The 22,631-nt window shown below is 32.2% G+C and overlaps 2 protein-coding genes across 3 annotated transcripts; one reads left to right on the top strand and one right to left on the bottom strand.

The window, feature by feature from the left end:
- Window positions 1–2,530: 2,530 nt before the first annotated feature.
- Window positions 2,531–5,957, top strand: LOC101499933 (thioredoxin reductase NTRB-like). 2 transcript variants are annotated; one of them, XM_004509414.4, is made up of 2 exons: window positions 2,531–3,919; window positions 5,648–5,957. In XM_004509414.4, exons 1-2 carry the CDS (start codon window positions 2,827–2,829, stop codon window positions 5,716–5,718), a joined length of 1,164 nt encoding a protein of 387 aa, XP_004509471.1. In that variant the 5' UTR covers window positions 2,531–2,826; the 3' UTR covers window positions 5,719–5,957. The 2 variants fall into 2 exon arrangements, with proteins under 2 accessions (XP_004509471.1, XP_073220155.1); XM_073364054.1 differs by lacking the exon at window positions 5,648–5,957 and adding an exon at window positions 5,316–5,608.
- Window positions 5,958–14,540: 8,583 nt separating this feature from the next.
- LOC101499627 (3-hydroxy-3-methylglutaryl-coenzyme A reductase 3-like) lies at window positions 14,541–18,099 on the bottom strand. Its single transcript, XM_004509413.4, has 4 exons — window positions 16,920–18,099; window positions 16,038–16,219; window positions 15,597–15,943; window positions 14,541–15,305 (listed from the first exon to the last, which is right to left on the bottom strand). The coding sequence occupies exons 1-4, from the start codon at window positions 17,858–17,860 to the stop codon at window positions 15,063–15,065; spliced, it is 1,713 nt and encodes a 570-aa protein (XP_004509470.1). The 5' UTR covers window positions 17,861–18,099; the 3' UTR covers window positions 14,541–15,062.
- Window positions 18,100–22,631: the final 4,532 nt, after the last annotated feature.

The raw sequence follows: 22,631 nt of genomic DNA, 5'->3' as shown, positions 1-22,631 counted from the left end.
TAGAATTACATATTCGTTTTATTTATTTATGATTATCTTAAATACTCATTTACTTTAAAATTATTTAATAACTATTTTAATTATATTTCAAAAATAATAAATCAGAGTATTTGCAATTACTAAAAGTAATTTAATACATTAAACAAAATAAACTCCTAGAGTCAAAACTCTCGACGTTTTACTACCCAAATATAAATCCTAGTTGGTCACAAACTTTGGACTTGTGGAAAACTCATCAAACAAGTCTAACACCAATACATAAGTATCTCGGGGCCTCCAACTGCATGCTATTGTACTTTCTCACATTTCTCCTATTAGGTTGATCGTGATATTATTCGCTCAAATAACACTATATGTGACGTCTTGTCAAATGTAAGGGTCATCTCCAAATAACAAATACAGAGCAAATATGCATGCATATATAGTCGTTATAGCAAAATATAAATAAATCATTTACTTCATTTAACAGTTAAAATCACAACTCACCAAAGATACACTAACAATGAAAATATAACAGTACAGTGTTTACGTAATTAATAACATTAATTCACCCAAACGACCAACAACAGGTACACTGACAATACAAATATAATATTACAATATCTACATAATTAATAACATTAAATCACCCAAACAATTAAGAGGTACAGTAATAAAAACAAGTACAATATCACATATTAATTCACCCGAAACGTACATTCATAACCATAATATCCACATCATTCATTATTAACATTCTCATTCATTATTGACATTGCCTCGCCCAAACGAACAAATACAATCGTATACAAATTTATCGGTATAATATATACATCGTTAATAACATTATTTCAACCAACCAATTATCAGAGGATACAATGTATCATTTATCTTTATAAAAGATTAATCACACTTAATTCAATGCATACTCAAACAGACCTTATGACTTAATCTATATGGCAATGTAATGATTCCGGAATATCGCCTCCCCCGCAAGGGCATTTCGTGGGTCCTTCCAAGCAACACCACTAACTCGAGCATCGTGGGTCCTTCCAAGCAACACCACTAGCTCAACATCCCCGCAAGGATCTGCGGGCTCCAACCAATTATGGGCGCACCACCACACGACTATGAATGAATGTATGAATGTAGACACTTTTGTTAGTAGCAGTATAGACCACTCAATCAGAACGTCCAAAATCATTCAACCTTGTTTTAAACCAACCTAGTTTAGACCCAAAGTAATCACCTTGAATAACCACAACATGTCAAACACAACCATTAGAACAACGTATAATATAACATTCATTTTCCACAATCTGAGCATATATTTTAAAGATAACACACAAACAAAACCAATACATAACATCACCATACATTTATATCACATATAATTCAAGTAGGAAAGCGGATGGAGTGATGCTCTTACCGTTATTAAAGTTGTATTTAGAATTATGTTTCACAAACTCTTGTCTCACACATTTCACACCTGCTGCTGTGCGAGCACTATTTCTCCCTCTCTGAACGTCGTTTCTCCGATCTAACCGTTGAAAACGTGGATGTTAATGTTGCGAACCTTCTGTCCAAAAATCAACTCGATCCAACGGTTAACGAATGCGCAATCGATGTTTTTCTGATACTGATTTAACAAATTCGGGAATAGAATTACTCCTCTCTTTTCTCTTTTGGTGTTTGCCTTTTCTATCAAAATGATCTTCCTCTCCTCAACTAAACCGTTTTTCTATATACGAAGACATCTGTTTTGTTTTATTCATTTTTATTGGGAACGTTAAGTCATAATTGGAAACGTTAAGCCAGGGAACATTAAACTAAGGGTGGGAACGTTAAGCCAAAAGTGGGGAACGTTGACGGAAGTGGAGAAAGTTAAGCCAGCAATGGGGACCCTAGGCCCGACGTGGGGAACGTTAAGGTGGTAACGTGCTATTAAATAGAGAAATTGATATTTCAACCAAGACATTTTTAACCGTTCCTTTTATTATTATTATTAATAATAACTAAGACATTTTTAACTGTTACTTTTATTATTATTATTATTATTATTATTATTATTAAAAATTAAAATAACACACTACAATAGTAACGGACAATTTATAGAATAATTATCTCAACTCCTAATAAGGTAAAATATAAAAATAAAATAAAATAAAATAAAATATAGAGGGTGTTACAGATAGAAACATGATATAACATGTAAGCATCTTTAAAAGTCTATTTCATTTTAACATCTTTGAATAAATAATAAAAAAAATATCTTTAAATAGATTAACGAGTTAATATGTAAATAAAATTAAATTCTACTTTGATATTTAACATGATATTTTAAAAAATATAACTTTATATACATTATATTACAATTTTATTTTAAATAAGACATTTAAATATGTAAAAAAACAAAAAAAAATTGATCTATGTAGATTATTAAATATTTAATATCTAATAAAAATATTAAAACTTAATATAATAATTATAATAGTAATAAAAAATATCATTTATATTTAATTAAATAGCTATTGGATACAACTCCATTGACATCCCTGCTCGGCTACTCCTAAACAAGCAGACTCAAACCATAATTGAATCCAATTCCTTTCGTCTCGTTAGCAAACACATTTCTTCAACAATGTCTAACGCAACTTTCATAACTCGTTTTTTGGCACCAACAACAAGACATAACTAGTCAATAAACTAACAAATCAAAGACAAGAAGACAAAGCAAAGAACACGTTTGTTTCCACCATCAAACAAACAAAGCACAAAAACATTTCAACTTCTCTAATACGAACCTCTTTCAATATTAAGAAAAGTTAATAGAAGAAAAAAATCAAAATGAGAATTTTCCCAAACAACTTCTTTACTAAAGCCCGCAACCTCATTGCCATAGGCCTTGCTTCCTCAACTTCCGCCGCCGCCGCCGCCGTCACTTCCACCTCTTCTTCCGATACCGACTCTTCCTGCTATATTTCTTCCGATACCGACTCTTCCGACCTACTCGTTGGCCGCAAGTTACTTAAAACGAAGCTATGTATAATCGGAAGCGGTCCAGCGGCTCACACAGCCGCTATTTACGCCGCTCGAGCCGAACTTAAGCCGATCCTATTCGAAGGCTGGATGGCAAACGACACTGCTCCAGGCGGTCAGCTCACCACCACAACTGACGTCGAGAATTTCCCGGGATTTCCGGACGGCATCCTCGGCGCCGAACTTATGGACAGCTGCCGCAAACAATCGCAGCGTTTCGGCACCGAAATCATCACCGAAACAGTTACAAAGGTGGATTTCTCAAAGCATCCATTCAAGGTAATAACTGATTCCACCACGGTGGAGGCAGAATCGGTCATAGTTGCTACCGGAGCCGTTGCAAAACGGTTAGTCTTTGACGGCTCCGGCAACACTCCAGACGGATTCTGGAACCGTGGAATATCAGCTTGCGCCGTGTGTGACGGTGCAGCTCCGATATTCCGAAACAAGCCGCTGGCTGTTGTAGGTGGCGGCGACACAGCGATGGAGGAAGCTACATTCCTCAGCAAATTTGGTTCAAAAGTTTATATAATTCATAGGAGGGAGAGTTTTAGGGCTAGTAAGATGATGCAGGGTAAGGTGATGAAGAATCCAAAGGTTGAAGTGTTGTGGAATTCAGTGGTGGTTGGTGCATATGGAGATGAAAAGGGCAGGGTTATTGGGGGACTCAAAGTGAAGAATTTGGTGAATGGTGATGTTTTTGATTTGAAGGTTTCTGGTTTGTTTTTTGCAATTGGACATGAACCTGCTACTAAGTTTTTGGAGGGTCAAATTGAATTGGATTGTGATGGTTACATTGTGACAAAGCCAGGTACTACAATGACTAGTATTGAAGGAGTTTTTGCTGCTGGTGATGTTCAGGATAAGAAATATAGACAAGCTATTACTGCTGCTGGCACTGGTAAATTTTTTTTGTTTCTTCATTACATTCATTTGAAAAAACATTAGATTGCTCTTAACTTGTTTTGTGATTGCTATTATGTTATACATTCATGTGATTCCTGGTTTTGGAACTCTGTGTTTTGTAAATGTATTTCAATATACTTTTAAGAAATTGGATTATTGTGATGAGTCTTTGTCGTGACTAGGGTTTTAAATAGCAGTGCTGGTAACAGTGTCGTGATCTTTGATATTGTGGAGAATTGCAGTCAAATGTGGCCGATGCGGCCTCAATTGCAGTTGTTTTGCCGCTTCTGCAATATCAAAAACCAAACCATTGTGCCACAGCCCCGGTCGCGGTTGCGGACCTTTATTTAGAACCCTTGACCTGACTATAGGTTAATATGTTACCTAGTTTTGAAATATTGAGTTTTTTCTTCAATCCTTATTATTAATGTATTCCATTTTTATTTGCCAATAATAAACATTTGCTCGAATCAGTAAAAATCACATGCTGCATATTGTTCAACATAGTTTCTGATACCCAGTGTTGCACCCAAGGTTTTGATTCACGATTGGATTGGTTAAATACTGCTTATGCAAACACAATTCCAGTCGTGTTATTGTTGTGGAGACGTAAAAATTCTCCAAACCCACATTTGTGATTGTAGATATTTTTTTAAACATTGGTTGCACCAACAAGTATAATTCCAGCTTTCTGACCTTTTATTAATTGTTAGAGAGAACACCTGTCAAAGACTTTAGGTGTGAGATATTAGTGTCTATTAAATTAACTTCACCCCATTCATTGACTCTGTATGAGGTATTTCTGTGAACCATGTACTCTATTAGAACTTAGATGTCATAGTTACTCTAAATAAATTTCTGCTTTTTTTCTTCTGAAATAAACTAGGTATATTACAGGAATAACCTAGAGAAAGTACACTGCTCATTTATATATGTAGGTTAATTATTCAATTTCTTCAAACCTATGTGGAAGTATCAAGATATAATTCTTTCTGGCATTGATAAAATTACCCATGAAATGTTGTTAAAATATGGCTAGCCCCAAATTCTCATTCTGATAAGTGATAATGATATTTTAAATGTGATTTGCAGTACTTGTGTGGGGGGATCTTGAAGTTTACATTTCACTACTTGTTTTTTGCTTCATTTCTGATCACATTTTCTTTTGCATGGTAAATAAGAGCCAAAATAAGGGATCTACTTTGATAAAAATAGGAAGCCTTGATAACATTTATGAAAAGTAGCTTATGTTAATTTCACTTTCTTCATGTTTTTTGACTTGATGTTACATTTTTCATGTTTATTGAATTACTAATAGAAAATTCATTTGAATTTATGAACATAATCATCGTTTGATTGCTGATTTATGTTGTGTATATGTTCTAATGCAGTGGCGACCTTGTCGTGAAACTGCGATCTGGACTAGTTTTTCATGATAAAGATGGTGTAGAATAACAGTATTTTGTGTACAGAAATCAATCATGGGCCTTCTTTCGAAGCATAAGTTATTTGATTAGCATGCTCATCTGATTAAGCAAATGGTCACGAATCTCACGATGTTTGCCCTAATATATATTTGTTGTTTTGACAATGTTTGTTTGCTATTTTACTTATCAAGTATCAAACTATATTATGCATAATGTAATCAGAATTAGATATATGTAACAAAAGCTTTATTCTTCCATTTTTCCAAAGAATAATGGATATCAAATTATTGGTGCAGGGTGTATGGCAGCCTTGGATGCAGAACATTACTTGCAAAGGATTGGTTCAAAGGAGGGTAAGAGTAATTGACTCCACAGGTTATATTCCAGAAGATGGTGATTCATTAGAAGCCATATTTAATATCAAATGGTAAAAAGCACTTTCTGCACCCCCAGCTAACATCTTAGTGTATACATTGTTGTTCATTATTTGATTGTGGAGGAATTTAGACTTGCATTATTTATTTTATGTGATATTGTTTTCTGCTATGAATTGGTGATGAATATATTAGGAGCAGTAAATAAAGAACCATGTACATACTTGGAGAATGCATGTTTGTTTAATCTAAATTATAAAATAATAATCTGAACCAGTGACATGAACGACGAGGTTGGTCTCTCAGCGAGAAGGGATAACACATGTCTAGAATAAAATCAAGTCAAGTCACATTCGAGCTATTGAATTTAACTGCGTTATCTGTGAGAGCTTGAATCAAATCAAGTTGGAGCTGAAACAGGTTCAAACAAATTCAAGTCAAATTTTGAGTTGAACTAACTTTTATTGATTTGTGTTGAGTTGAACTATGTTCGATTCAGTTGAGATTCGTTTCCATCCTATTTTAGACTTCCAAGATAAAGAAAAATAATGTATAGGTGGAGTTTGTTAATTTACATCCACAAAAGATAAATTAGTAATCTACACTTTTTTCTTTTTGACTTAAACACCAATTTTTACTATTTTAAACCAGTAAAATTAAATGATAGTTTTGTAAGTCTCATTTTAATTATTAATGATTAAAAAAGGTGGAGGTTGTTAATTTACACTTCTAATTTCTTCGTGTAGATTAATAAATTTTTATTTGGACAAAAAAACTCCTCTTCTAACCCTTCTTTATTAACATTTCAAAAACCCATCTTCTACTAACTTTTCAAAAAGCCTAAAAATATACCTTCATGAGTTACTGGAAATTTTTGTATGTTATTTTTATTATTAACACCCAAGTAAAAAGTAGAATTCACAACAACAAAAAAAAGATTTTTTTTGAATAAATAGTTAATGAGAAAGTTATAAAGTGAAAGTAAAATAAAAAGAGTGAAATATTCAATATAAAAAAATAAAAATAAAATAAAAAAGACAACCATTAATTTTATAGAGTGAAAGTAAAATAAAAAGAAATTAAATATAAAGATGTTAGAATATTTTAGTAATACTCATTTATTTGAGTAATTTTCTAAAAGAAATGGTTGAATGTTTTAGTCCAAAAGATGTAGATTGTTAGTTTATACTTTTATAAAAAGAGGTGGGTGTAAATTAGCAAAATGGAAGTAGATTGTAAATTAGTCCAAAAGAATAAGATGTAGATTGTTAGTTTATATATATATATATGACAAGAGCTTGATCAGACTTTTTAATGAATTTTTAGTAGAAAAAAGTCTTTTACATGATCGCTTTCTCCCACTCAATTAACACATATGTCCAAATGGTATTTTAAAGAATCATTGCAAAAACAATATCAAATAATCAAAATAGTTTTTATCATGCAAACAATTTTTTTATAGACAATAAATTAGATGTTATGCTATATTATAAGTATTAATATGACTGTTAATTTTATATTATGTTATTTATGTTATATGTATATCTCGTATATGTAACAAGTAAAATAAATTAGTGCATTTTAAACAATGAATTTTAAACTTCATTTTATGGTGTGTGATTTTCTAATTTGATTGTATGATATTATAATTAACAAAGTAATTCATATCATAATAATGACTCTCAAAATCAAAATGTGTTGGCAACCTTCTCGAAAACTTTGACGAGGAAGTTATTATATATCATGATAATAACTTTTGAAATAAAATAGATTATTACTCTACTTTGTATATCTTAAAAAATAGATCATGTTGATAAAATAAATGAATAATAATGGTTGAAATGATTTTACACATGATGGAATTGAATTTTGTAAAAATAATTTAATTTTTAACAAATAAAAAAAATGTATTAGCAATAAATTGGTGGGCATTAATCAAAAATAAATAAAATTGGGTGATCACTAAAAGTGGGGGACTACTATATTTAGTGATTCCGTAAATGGGTGGTCACGAGAAAGGGGACCAATATTGATTTATGACATTTCGAATAAAAAGCTTATATAAATGCTCACCCCTTTTAACAAAATCTTTGGGTGACTAAAACAAATATGAAAATGCAATGGCAAAGGAGATCAGACTTTAGGGGAGAAGAAAAATATAAACAAACACATAGTCAGGTTGGTTGATCTTTTATAATATTCTTTCACGAAATTGATCCAAACCAAATTGATGAGAGTTGGTTTAATTCCTCCTATTACTTTATTAGCGGTCAGTCCAAACTTTATATAGTCTATCAAAGAGAGGTAGTAAATCGAATGTAGATTGATATTTTTTTAAATTAAGATATTTATTTCAAAAAATTTAAAAAGAAACAATGTTTTTTAAACATTATATTTTTTTTATACTATTAAAACACATAAGTACAATGACATAAATGACATATAATTATTTAAAAAAAAAAAACATAAACACAAATCATTTTTTTAAATAATAATAATACTTATATAGTTTAAATAAAATATGATGATTTGATTTAAATATCGAATAGTTAATTTTAAATTATGAAAAACCATATCGAAATCAATTTGTCCCTGATCTATTTGTTTTGGTTCTGTTTGGACTCAAACCCAAAAAAAAAATAACCAATTTTATTAGTTTGGGATGAACTTTTGGATTGATTGTATTATTTAATTTAATTTTTATATCTCTAGATAAAGTTCACAATCTAAAGAGTTGGAATTTAATTTGAAAAATGTAATTTGTTTTTTAATTATAGTGTAATATTTTTTATAATTTTTCTATAAATTCTTTTTATTTTAGTTATTGATGAATTTATCGTAGCAATAGTGTCACCACCCTATGTACTAAAGAAGCTTAGTTATTGTCTTCCCTTAACAATAGAGATGACAAAATAAATTGACTCGACTAAACTTAAGCCACTCGAATGGCCGAATTAGATACGCTAGCGAGTTATAGCAGGTTATGAGTCACACGGATATATAAATGTGAGTATATACAGGTTTAAGTGTTTGGGCTGAGTGAAAAAAATAGACTCATAGATATCAAATCTTCACTTATAACTTTATGTATATAAAATTCATAAAATTCATATTATTTTAGGGTCTTTCAATTTCACTTAGTCATCATATCACAAATATGATAAATGAACTTTTTTATAAAAAAAACATATTCAAACATTAACGCAAATATTGGAAGTCCAATATTTTTTTCTTAAACCATTGAATTTGAAAATAAATTGAACTAAAAATTAAAGAAAGTGAACATCCCAATAAAAAATAAAAAGTCCATCACCGGAACCAACCACATGCATGATCCACAAATCTGCACAAACTGAAACATACCTAAACTGATTTTGGATTATTTGAAAAAATTGGACTCAGATCCACCAATATCTGACCAATGTTCAGTCCTACTAAAGAAAATACCATATGAACACAAAATGTTAAACCCTCGTTCCAGGCGGTTTTTGGTTTTCTATTATGAAATTTTTCAAAGCTAAAACTAGTTTATGTTGAGTTTTCAATTTCAATTTTTAGTTTTCAGTTCTAAATTTCAATTCTTAGTTGAGTTTCAGTTTTTATTTTATTTGAATTGAATCACTATTTCTTCCATGTCACTATGAATTCACAAAATATTAAAAAAAATATATTGACACGTCAAGATAATTTAAAATGAAAAAATAAAAATAATATTAAATTTTAATTTTAATTTATTTAAAATAATTCAAATATTATAAAATTACAATTTATTTAATTATAATAATTAAATTAATAGTGGTTGGAAGTGCTAGTCGTAGAAAATGATTATTGTAGTAGCAATTGGTTGTCGAATAAGGCTCTAGTGGTCAAAAGAGATAATTGCTAGTTAGAGGTGGTGGTCAAAGTGTAATTGACGATTGTTAACAATGAAAAGAGGAAGAAAGAGGAAGAAGAGAAAACAACCACTCTAGGGTTTCATATCATATAATAAACCAAAACTACAGTTAATAGGGTTACAATGAGTATATATATAAAAGAATAGAATTGTCTAGAATTGTCTAAAATACCCTTACTACTAATATATAATAATATTATTTAACATCTCCCCTCAAACTCACGATGCATTAACATGGAGCATCGAGAGTTTGTCAACTAAAAAAAAAACGAAAATGTTTAATGGAATGCATCTTTGTGAACAAATCAGCAATCTGTAAAGAAGAAGAGACAAACGGTAGAGTAATGATTCTATGCTGAAGATGATGACGAGAGGGGTAACGAGGAGGATCAACCGCAGGAGGTGGTTGGACAGCCGGGGGGACAAGAGGGATGTCACCAAAGAAGAAGCAACAATCAAAGAGAAGAACCAAACCAACAAAAAAATCAAACCGAAAAAGGAGCGATCAAAAAAAGGAGCAACAACCATATCAAAATCAACAGATAGGAACAACCAAAGAAGTAGCACCACGAAACAACCATATCAAAATCAACAGATAGGAACCACCAAAGAAGTAGCACCACGAAACCAAATCCAAACAAACCAAGGAGCAACAACCATATCAAAATCAACAGATAGGAACCACCAAAGAAGTCGCACCATAAAACCAAATCCAAACAAACCAAGGAGCAACAAGCATATCAAAATCAACAGATAGGAACAACCAAAGAAGTAGCACCACGAAACCAAAACCAAACAAACCAAGGAGCAACAACCATATCAAAATCAACAGATAGGAACAACCAAAGAAGTAGCACCACGAAACAACCATATCAAAATCAACAGATAGGAACAACCAAAGAAGTAGCACCACGAAACCAAAACCAAACAAACCAAACCAAATAGAACCAAACAAAACTAAATCATATCAAACCAAACTAAACAAAGAGAGAAGCAACAAAGCAAATCACTAGAGAGATTAGCAATCAAACAGAAGAAGCAACAGACAGAGCGACGACACAGAAGATCAAATTTTCAGCCTCATCCAAGTATCCAACCCTTCCTAGAAGGTCAATCATACAACCATAATGCTCAATCTGAGGCACAATTCCAAATCTCTCCATTTCTTTGAAGCATCTTCTTCCTTCCTCTACCAAACCACAATGGTTGCAAGCAGATAACACACTAGTCATTGTTATCTCATTCGGTTCAAATCCTTCCCGTAACATTGCTGCGAATACTTCTAACGCTTCCTTCGCACAACCATTGACACCATAACCATTTATCAAAGCATTCCAACTAAGCACATTCTTGACAGGCATACAATCAAACATAATGAGGCTGCAGTATCTGGGAGTCGTAGTTCATCCAAAACGTAAAGTCCCCCCTGTCTATGGCCTGTCCCAATCAGCCTCCCAGAATGTGGATCCTGCACACAACAAGAAGTGGAAGAAAACGTAACCGAATAACCGAAATCACATATTTGACTAACAGAAGCAAGACTCAAAGTAAGATTAGGAATATAATAAACATTAGAAAGAGACAAGTTAGGTGTGGAGACAGAACCAATGCCTGCTAGTGGCATAGGAGTTATAACCGACACAGACGAGGCAGGTTTCACAGACACAAAAGATTTATCATCGTATGTCATATGATGAGATGCTCCAGAATCAAGAATCCATATGGAAGGAGATATACCTGACATACCAGAGGAGTTCAAACCTTTAGAAGAGGTGGCAGACATGGCATGTGATTGAGTGGCAAGAAGTCTTTGAAGTTGTTCTGCAATATCAGATATTTGGGAAGCACTCTCAGATGAGTATACAGAACCAGAACTAGAGTCAATGGTAGGAGGAGCAGAAGCAACAACATTGGACGATGGCCCCCTAAAATTCTTCTTATGTGTTCTCCCCAATTTCGGACAACGTGCTTTCCAATGACCTTTTTCTTTGCAGAATGCACATTCATCATTACCAAGCCCAACTCTCCCTTGAGATGTTTTTTTTTGAACAGGAGCAACAAAAACAGATGGAGGAGCTGAGAGAATTTCCTTATTTAACATACCAGAATGAGTCTTAAGTCTGATTTCTTCTGCCAACAATTCACTAACTACTGATTCAACATTAGGAAGGGGGGAACGATGCAAAATACCCCCACGAAGGCCCTCAAAATCATCACGAAGAGCCATTAGAAACCAAACCAGACGTTGCTCCTCTCTTTGATCAATGTATGCTTTGACAGCTTTCAACTCAGGTGATTCCATAAGAGCCAATTGATCCCACAGATTAGTCATTGCCGAATAGAATTCCTGAATGGTCATACTGCTCTGCTTAAGGGCTCTAATATCACTTTCTAACTGATAACGTTTTGCAAAGTTAGACTGAACATACAAACGTTTCAAGTGATCCCAAATCTCTTTAGCAGTATCATATTTTGCTAGTTGTACTCCTATAGACAACTCAACAGAATTATTAATCCAAGTAATAATTTTTGAATTACTAACATTCCATGTTTTCAGATCTTTTGCATATTGAGTTTCATCCTTTTTATCTGTAGGCTTAACAGAAGTTCCATCAACAAAACCCCACATATCTTTTCCAATCAAATTTTTTTTCATCACATAACTCCAATAAGAGTAATTTTGTCCATTGAGGTGAACACTAACAGCTTGAAGAGAATCATCCTTAACACCAGCCATAACAAATAATGACAGAAAAATACGACAAACACAATCACTGAGAGAAAATAAATTAAGAATAACCTGGTGCTGTGCGAGCACGATTTCTCCCTCTCCAGACGTCGTTTCGTCGATCCGACCGTTGAAGACGAAGACCTATATGTTGCGAACCTGCTGTCCAAAAATCAGCCCGATCCAACGGTTAACGAATGCGCAATCGATGTTTTTCTGAGACTGATTTAACAAAATCGGGAATAGGGTTACTCTTCTCTTTTCTCCTTTGGTGGTTGTCTTTCCTATCAAAATAGTCTCTCTCTTCTCTACGGTAGATCCCAAAATCAACCAAAGCTCTTTGATACCATGTTAACAATGAAAAGAGGAAGAAAGAGGAAGAAGAGAAAACAACCACTCTAGGGTTTCATATCATATAATAAACCAAAACTACAGTTAATAGGGTTACAATGAGTATATATATAAAAGAATAGAATTGTCTAGAATTGTCTAAAATACCCTTACTACTAATATATAATAATATTATCTAACAACGATGACCGTAGTGATTGACAATGGTAGTGTCAGTGATGGAAGATAGTGGTTGGAGGTGGTGATGGCGGTGGTCGAAGATGGTAGTGGTGTTTATCAGATATGGGTGGTCAGTGGTGTTGGCGGTTATCGAAGGTGGTGGTTGGAAGTTGGTGGGTGGTGACGACTGAAGGGGTCGTTGGTGGTGGCGGCGGTCGGAGATGGGTGGTTGGTGATGAGAGATGGTGGTTGGAGATGGTGGTATGTGGAGGCGACAATGTCGGAGGTGGGTGGTCGATGGTGATGGTCGGAGATGGTGGTGACGACTGTTACAGGTGGGTGGCTGGTAGTGTTGGTGATGGTAGGAGTGATGACGGTGGTCAGAGATGGGTGGTCGATGACGATGGTGGTTGATGATTGTTGGAGTGGTGATTTTGTCTATCGGTGATGACATGTTAATTTTAAAACAAAAACCAAAAGTATCAAATTTATTTTTTTGGTTGAATTTTGTTTTGAAATTAAGTAAAAAAAACAACTCAATCCCATTTTACCCGAACATATATTGGTTTTGAAATGACTTTCAAAACCAAAAACTCACAACCAACCCGAACGGACCCTAAGACAATTATATAATATTTTTTAACATAATGGAGGCAAGGTTTGATCCTATTATAGGTCGAACACAAGTCAATATGATGTATTTAAGTGTTATTAAGGGTCGAAATGGAACCAACCCAATTCATTTCAAAGAAGAGCATAGAAGGTTATGAAATTAGGACATCTTAAGATAAACAAAGAGGATCTGAAGTGAGAGACCATCATAGCTCACATGTACCTCATTTCAAGCTCACACGATGCAATTATAATGTGATCTCAATCACACAACGGCAATCATCATCGCTTGTCAACAAAAACATACGTCCAAGATCAGACGACGATCCATAAATCACGGATCAGTCAGTTCATAATCCTAAGATTTCTTCTAAAAATCCTAGAGAATGTCCAATAAAAGGACACATGGTACAATGCAAAAGTACATGTTAATCGAACCTAAAACCTCTCACTTTAAAACACAAATCATTTTGATCGTCAGAGTCAAAGTGTGTGTAAGTAGAACACTCCGTCAAAGAACAACAACTGTATTCGCCATTGTCAAGTGGTTGTCTTCTATTCTCCGGCCAATCAAAGGGTTTGAGACTTTGAGCAAATTTTTATGATGATTTCTTCTATATTGGTATAAGTTTTTTGAGTAAAAAAACAACTAAATTATTATTCATAAACTTTGTGTATTTATCAATCTCATCTGTTCTCTTTGCACTATTTAATTTATAAATGACCTATTTCATAACTTTATTTAATTTATACTTTGATCTCCTCCTCAATTTTATTTTAGTCCGTCTTAATTACACCTATAATTCCTCCAAAATAACAGCCAGATCCAGATGCGAAAGATCAGGTTTAAGACAGATATAAGTCAAAAGCCGCACATGAATATCCCTTATTACCTTTTTTTTTTCGCACACTATCCCTTAAAACTCTCGTCCAAGAATCTCTATGAAAATTAATTTTGGAAAAATATCGACATCTAATTTTTTTTTAATGAAGATGACATCTAAAATACTTGCACAAAGTGCCAAACCACCATAGGACAAAATTGAAGAGACAAAAGAAGAGTGTTCGAGTGATATGACCAACCAGAGACTATTATTAACAACTCTACATCCCATAGATCTCTCAGCTCTTTCTAAAATTACAAATTAACCAGAAGTTGGAGATTACAACACATCAAAATCCCCCCACACACTAAAATACCAAATTGAGGCAGTAGCTTTAAACAAGAGAACGACACAATACAGATAAATTAAAAACAAAATTAAAAAAAATAAAAATAAAAAAAAGAATAAAACTAATGCCAAAGGTGTAGCTACTTGTTTTTCTCCATCTTCTGATTCAGCCCTTCTGTACAATCTCATAAAATGACAATGCCTCACACATGGACTAGATGCAAGCTTTTCTTATTTGGTCCTTACCATCACATGCCCTTGTTGAGCAGGTTGTACTCTTGAATACATACCATTTTTTTATTCACTAACCGGCCACCACCAATAGTCCTTTTGAAAACCAACTATGTACTCTCTTTTTTTGTCGTTTTTAGAGGCATTGGTCCCCACTACAAATTTATTGTTTTGTTGTCAGAGGACAGATCATGAGACTACTTTGGAGATATCCCTGCTAGATCTGTTGTATTTCATGTGACTCTTAACTAGTTGACCAGCTGCAATTGCAGACATGAGTGATAGCTCCCCAGCGAGAACAGAACCGGCTACAATGGTGGCCAGTAACCTAGAATTTGCACCTGGAGATTCTTTGCTGGCACCCTTGACCCCAAGTAAATTAAGACAAGCTGACTGAGATGCAAGTTGTGTTCCTCCTCCCACGGTACCCACCTGAATAATAAGGAAGGATATTGTCATTATACAAAATTTAGGTAAGGATGGAATGATATGGAAGGAATTAAAACAAGTGACCCTTTTAATTTACTCTCCCAAACTTGCTATTAATACATATGCATTAATTATTTTACTAAAAAATATCATGCTTGATTGTAGTAGTATACTAAAAAACAAGTTTGCTTCTACATGTATATTTGGCTGAAAATGGAGAAAATGTAACGACTGCATTAAAGTGAGAATTTCAAATGTTTTACTTAATTCGGAACGGAACACTAATTCCTGTACCTCAATGGAAGGCATGGTGACAGAAATGTGAAGGTCCTTGCCATCATTGACAGGTTCCATCATGGTAATACAGTGAGAACTCTCCACATTCTGAGCAGGATCCTGACCAGTGGCTATGTAGATAGCAGAGACAATATTGCTAGCATGAGCATTGAACCCACCAAGAGCACCAGCAATGGCTGAGCCAGTTAGGTTCTTAAGCATGTTAAGCTCAACCAAGGCCTCAACACTAGTCTTCAACACTTTCTTCACCACCTCTTCCTTAATTACAGCCTCACACACCACGGACTTACCACGCCCTTCAATCCAGTTCACAGCCGCCGCTTTCTTGTCCGAACAGAAATTTCCTGCCACAATCAAACCATTAGCAACTACTTTCAAATTTCAATTCAACCATAACAAAAAACAATTTTAGGATTACAGGCATGAAAACAATTTTACCAGAGATTCCAATGACATCCATGTCAGGGAAGTCACTCTGAAGAAAATCAAGGACATTTTGAACACCTTTAGATACCATGTTCATCCCCATGGCATCACCTGTACTGCAACGGAATCTAATGTATAAATTCTTGCCGGCAATAGCAGGCTGAATGCTCTGCAATCTAGCGAATCTGCTTGACCTGCACAAACCCATTAAATTAAATTATTAATAAACCAACATTAACACATACCCATTTTAATTAATCACCCCCAGTAATTCCCAAAAACTGAAAGTAATGATAGTTCAATAAATTGGATCCTTTCCGACCTCTCCATCCCCTCCATAAATTGGATCCTATCTATCTTACCTCTCCATCCGCTTTAACATCAATTACATCAATCTAAGAACTAAGATTTTGCATAAGAAGTAGGAGGTGTGCCGAAGACGATGGTTTTGGATCCTCTCCATTCTCTATCTCTCTCGTCAATTCTTCTTCTTTTTCTTATTCTCTCTATCTCTCTTCATCTCATCCCTCTTTCTCCCCTCTCCATCCTCTTTTCTCTCTTTTTCACAGACATGGATCCCCTACAGTCCCGTGGAGGGCGGCAGCAGAACTATTGGATCAAACACAAATAAATTTTAAACATTGAACCAAATGTCCTACCGCCGCTGCACCATGGGGGATCCAATATCAATTTAGAATTTTTCAATCAAAACATCTCTCAAAAGTCTCTCCGTCCTCCCTTCATTTTCTACCAAAGACAATCCAAAAGTCCATAGATTATTTCATCCTCAATTGCATCAAAACTAATATTCATTTCTCTACCTAATAATAAACAATTCATAATAACGAAAAGCAAAAACAATCTAATATGAATAAAAAAAATGAGAAACCATACTTGTTGAAAGTGACAGCAAGGGCATCAAAATTGAGTGGATCTTCCAAGAAAAACTTCAACTGAGCAGCTCTTTTAGCAGACGAAAATCTAACAACAGGTGCTCTAGTCATTCCATCTCTCAGCAACACAGAAGAAGCTCCACCAGAAGCAAGAATAGCTTTACACCCTCTATTGGTACTTGCAACAAGACAACCTTCAGTGGTAGCCATTGGTACGGTGTACTCACTTCCATCTAATAACAGTGGACCCGCAACACCAACCGGTATCTGAATAAACCCTATCGGCATTTCACAACATTGTCCCAAAATTGAATCGTAATCGAAACCTTCCAACGGTAAACCTTCCAACGACTTTCCTGTTATTATTTGTACCGCCTCACGGCGAATCGCAGCCGCTTTCCGACAATCGGCGAGTCTTGATTCTAATGAGTACGACGGAATTGAACCGGAAACTACTGATTTCACGATTTCTTCGTCTTCCGTTGTGAGATTAACCGGTGTGATGTCGAATATCTTCGGTGACGGAGTTATTGTTGTAATTGCCGGAGATGGTTTGGCGTCGGTGTCAACAAGTGCGGCGGGACACGGTCCAGGTTTTTTTGAATCTTCTTTAGCGAGGATCTCTTCGTCGGAGAGGTCATCGGGGAAGGAAGTACGAGATCCGATACCGAAGAAGCCGAGAAGGTAAACGGCGGATGCGACGAGTGAAACAATGGCGGCGGTTTCGGATGCGGTGACGACGTGAAGAGGAGTAGAGGTACGGATCTTCTCACGCCAACGGTGGAGGAGAAAATACGCGACGGAGAAGAAGAGACCGAAGAAAACGGCGTTAGCGACGCAGAGAGAGACGGTTTGGGAATCGGTAGGGGTAAGCTTCTGGGTTTTGAGTTGTTCGCCGGCGGGAGAAAGTGAAGGAAGAGATTGTCTCCGGCGAGCGTCCATTTTCCGACGAGTTCTGATCTACGAAAATGCAGATACAAAAGACGAAGGAAAATGGAAGAAAAAAAACCCAGAAGCGAAAACGAGGGATTAGGGAAATTAGAAAGGGAATGAGGGATTTGAATGTGTTTTTTGTTTGGTTGGTTTTGAGGAGGGAAAAGAAAATGAGAGGGAAGGAGAAAAAAGCGGAATGAGAGAAAAATGGGAATTTTGTGTAACCGTTAATTTTGTGATGAAAAAGAAAAGAGTAAGTGACTTTTATAGGGGAAGGAAAAATAGTGGTTGGCGCGGTACTATATTGCCCACGCGTACTGCGTGTGGCATAACCCTCCTTTGTCGCGTTTTCTTTCCTTTTTATTATTCATTTGAACAACGCACAAATTCAAATTCCTCTCACTCTCCACGTGCTATTATTTTTTGTTTTAATTAAATGTCTTTTCATTTGTCTTTTTGTGCTATAGGAAGAGGAAGTACCGATCCACTCAAATGGATTATCTGACTTTAGTGGTTGCTGACTTTGATAATTTTATTGTATTTTAAAAGAAATTAGTAATTAAAATAAATAAAAATTATTTAAATAAAAAAGAATGATTAATTAATAAAGATATAAAATCAAAATTATCAAAGATAAGGGATCGAAAGATAGACAATCTCAATCTCATTCCACTAATAAGTACACACTTTAATACTATTGATATTATCAATTGAATTATACTTTATAAATATTTTTAGAAATATATTTATTTTAAAATAAAATATAAATAAAAATAATAGTTGAAAATTAATGTGCGCAGATTAAATTTTAATTAAATATATTATTTTTTTAAGTATTATTTTATTTATATTTTATTCTAAAGGAATATTTGTTAAAATTCTAGACATAAAAATTGTGTTAAATGCATTGAATTTATTTTGGTCCCTTTTAGTTCTTTTAATTTGTATGGTTGAGATGTATCTTGTGTTTTGAACATGTATTTTGTTCTTGGAATATTTTATTTGTTTTTTGGAAAAAAAAATCAAAAAGTTAAATATATATTTCTATAAATAAACTTTCAACATTTTATTTTTTTATCATATCATTTGATAGTATTTGTCTATTTTTTTGAATTAAATAAATTTTCAGTTCCTATAAAATTCAAATATTTTATTTTTTATTCTTATAAAAAAAATTATTAACTTTTGATTCTCTAAAAGATTTTATTTTAATTTTTACTTTCTGATTTTAAATCAATTTTTGTATTTCTATCAAAAAAATAATGATTTTTATATTAATTTTTGGACATTATAAAAAAATCCTATAAAAGTTTATAACTTTTTAACAAAATAATAAATTAAATATAAATTTTTTAACACAAAAAATATAAAAATTTATTGTGTGTTTGAAAATTTTAAATTTTTATATAAAAATTATTAATCATGTCTTAACTATTACTGTAAAAAACTATTTAAAAATACATAAAAATTAATTTAAAATCAAAGACTAATAAAAAAAGAAAAAATTTATTAAAATAAAACTTGACAAAACTTTTATAAAAATTAAAACAAAAATATTGAAATCATGATAACTAAAAACTTATTTGTGTATAAAATTAAATAAATTTTTAGTTATAATAATTTCAATGTTTTGGTTTTGATTTTTATAAAATTCTTGTCAATTTATATATTTCTCTTTTCACGTGCATTTTTCTATACACGATATCAGATTACGATGACCATCGGATGGTGTTTTCAATAATTGATAATAGTACTTTGATACCGGCAGTATATACTACATTATTATTAATATAACAGACACGGATTGCATGCTGCTATGAGGAAATTATACAATAATAATTTAGTCATTCAATTCAATTTTAGGCTTCTAGCATTATAAAAAAATATCCCGTCTTAAAAGTAATCTATTGTTTTGGAATTAATTTTAATGAGATTATGAACTATTAGAGCATCTACAACGGGAGTGAAAATGAGTTCGTCCGCCAGTGTGTAATTACTTAACTTCCAGTTTTTTGTGGGTTCACCGTTGGAGTTGTGCCAATGTGTCATCACGGTACTGTCAGGAAGGAACGGTGCTTCATAGCAGTTACCTTTTTTTTTTTTTGTTTTTTCTATCTACTTTCACAATTTAATAATAATATAATTATAACCGCTACCTTTTATTAATTTATTAATAATAATAAATTTATCATTTTTTATTAATTTATAGCCGTTAACTTCTTTTTAATTTATTAAATAATAATAATTTTGTAACCATTAGCTTTTTTTAGTTAATATACCACTGTTAGCCTTTTTTTTCTCCTTTAATTACGATTGTTAACTCATTAATAGAAACAATTTGTTACTCATACTTTTTCTTCACAATTTTTGTTACAGAAGTTTATTAAAGATTTTATTAAAGTACTTTTTTATTTATTTTTCCATTTAAATTAATATTTTAAGTTATAATAAAATTAAATATTAATGTATAAATTAAAGTAATGGAATATAATATGATTTGTTAAAAGTTAAACCGTAAAAAATGAATGAGTTGATTTAAGGTGATGTGGCATAGTAGAAGTTGAATCATGTTGAGTTCACCGTTGGAGTAGAAAATGAGTAAATTGCTTCAAGATGATGTGGCACAGTGGACCCCATCTAAAGAACTCATATTGAGTTCACCGTTGTAGATGCTCTTAGATTATCATTGATATTTAACTTATATTAAAAAAATATTTAAAATATTTAAGTTAATAACGTAAAACGACATAATATCTATAAATATGATAAAATTTAAGTTTATATATATTTTTTGTTTTTGGAAATATGATTCGTTTTGATTTTAGTTTCTGTAATTTTTTTTTATTTATATCCTTGTAAAAAAATATTATGAATTTTTTTTAGTTAAAAAATAGAGATATAGTTAATTTTGGATGAAGTGACATATGGTGTTTATGTAATTGTTGTTACCTAGATAATATTTAATATTTAAAATTAAAATTCATTTTATTAACTCGTTTAATTATTTAATTAAAAACTTAAAACTCATTAATTAATTAATAAACCGATTAAATAATAAAAACTCAACAATCTTCATCTTCAACCCCAAATTTTTTAATAAAAATTCGACAACCTTCATCTTCAACCCTAATCTTTTCATCTTCAAATAATAAATTCTCATATCTGGATCAAAATTCTAAAAATTATAATATATCATTTTTCTTAACATCGCATATCAGGAGATTGGTTGCAAAAGCATATTAACATTGTTTTCATCTATTAACTATATTTTGCATTGTGATTTTACAAATCAATATTGCTCCCAAAACATCCCTGAATGAACATAAGGATAATGACATAAGGCAAGAGTTGAAAGAGCCAGAAAAATAAGCTTTGAATTCCAACAAATTTTTAACTTCCGATGAATTAGAGAGAGGAAAGTCGTCTCTTGAGAAAATCTTATCTCTTTCAATGTTTAAGGTATGGATCTTAAAAATTTTAGGATTTGAATTTAGATATGAGAATTTATGATTTGAAGATGAATAAATTAGGATTGAAGATGAATAAATTAGGATTGAAGATGAAGATCGTTGACTTTTTATTAAAAAAAATGGGAGTTGAAGATGAAGATTATTGAATTTATATTATTTAATTGATTTATTGATCAATTTTGTTTTAAGTTGTTAATTAAATAATTAAATGAGTTTTAATTTTAAACATTAAATATTGTCTAGTCAACAACAATTACATATATTTAAACATCACAATTGATGTTGGAAACCATATTTATGTACAATTTATATTTATTTAGTACTTTTTTTTCCTCTTCTTATTTTATATTTTGGTTTCTATACGGTGTCTTAAATCTGATGACCAAATAACATTACTCAAATGTATTAGAGCATGATTTTTTAGGGTTTTACAATGTTTATATCATTTATTTAAACAATTTATATAATATTATAACATTATACAAAATTACTTTTCTCAAATAAAGTGAAATATTTCTTTATATTTTTATCTTTTTCCGTATCCTCAAACTCTCGAAGACTCTTATCCTATGTTTGAATTGTACAACTTCTAAATTTTTTTTCTTCGATATTTTGATTTTTAACAAGTATATTTGGAGTACGTAATAGCATTTTCCTAATCTTATATTTTTTAGCATATCTCAATTTTTATGATCGATGTTTATATCACTATAAAAATATATGTATCATTTTTTTTTCCACTTTTTCATTCATACCAAACAACTAATCAGTCTATGTTCAGTATCATGATTGATGTTCTAGAATCACGGTGAGCCAACGTAATTTTACAAAAATTAAAATGTATAGCTTTTGAAAATCACGGCTAGTCAATGTAATTTTACTAATTGTATCATAATACCAATCATACACTTAATTATTCCATTTTCTACTGCTTTTATATTCTTCTCACTTTCTTCCTCTAACTTTCTTACCTAAACCAAATAAAGTGTTAAAGTCCACCAAACAGTGTTGCATAAGGAAATTGCTACAGCAAAAATTTGTTGTGTCATCACTTTATCTTTATGAAAATTTAAGTTGTATGCGTAGAATATAAACACATGGAGAGTTCGTTGGTTCCATCTAAGTTAGGGATAAAAAGAATAAATTAATTAATGAGTCACAACCCCCAAGATATGTTCAGAATGATAATCTTATTAAACAATAATTGAATGACTAATATGTTGATATATTTTATAATGTTTTTTATAGAATAATTTTGTTGAAACAATAACTATATATTTTTTAATTTAATTTTGAATAACTAAATCAGA

The sequence above is a fragment of the Cicer arietinum genome, chromosome 7 (assembly GCF_000331145.2).
Source record: "Cicer arietinum cultivar CDC Frontier isolate Library 1 chromosome 7, Cicar.CDCFrontier_v2.0, whole genome shotgun sequence".
Taxonomy (NCBI): domain Eukaryota; kingdom Viridiplantae; phylum Streptophyta; class Magnoliopsida; order Fabales; family Fabaceae; genus Cicer; species Cicer arietinum.
Note: the sequence above shows the minus strand (reverse complement) of the source record. Positions and strands in the feature narration are given on the sequence as shown.

Coding starts and splice junctions, on each gene's coding strand:
- LOC101499933 (XM_004509414.4), top strand. CDS start 2,827: ATGAGAATTTTCCCAAACAACTTCTTTACTAAAGCCCGCAACCTCATT. Junction 3,920..5,647: donor TATTACTGCTGCTGGCACTG/GTAAATTTTTTT, acceptor TTATTGGTGCAG/GGTGTATGGCAGCCTTGGAT.
- LOC101499627 (XM_004509413.4), bottom strand. CDS start 17,860: ATGGACGCTCGCCGGAGACAATCTCTTCCTTCACTTTCTCCCGCCGGC. Junction 16,220..16,919: donor CTTGCTGTCACTTTCAACAA/GTATGGTTTCTC, acceptor GGGTTTGTGCAG/GTCAAGCAGATTCGCTAGAT. Junction 15,306..15,596: donor TCACCATGCCTTCCATTGAG/GTACAGGAATTA, acceptor CTTATTATTCAG/GTGGGTACCGTGGGAGGAGG.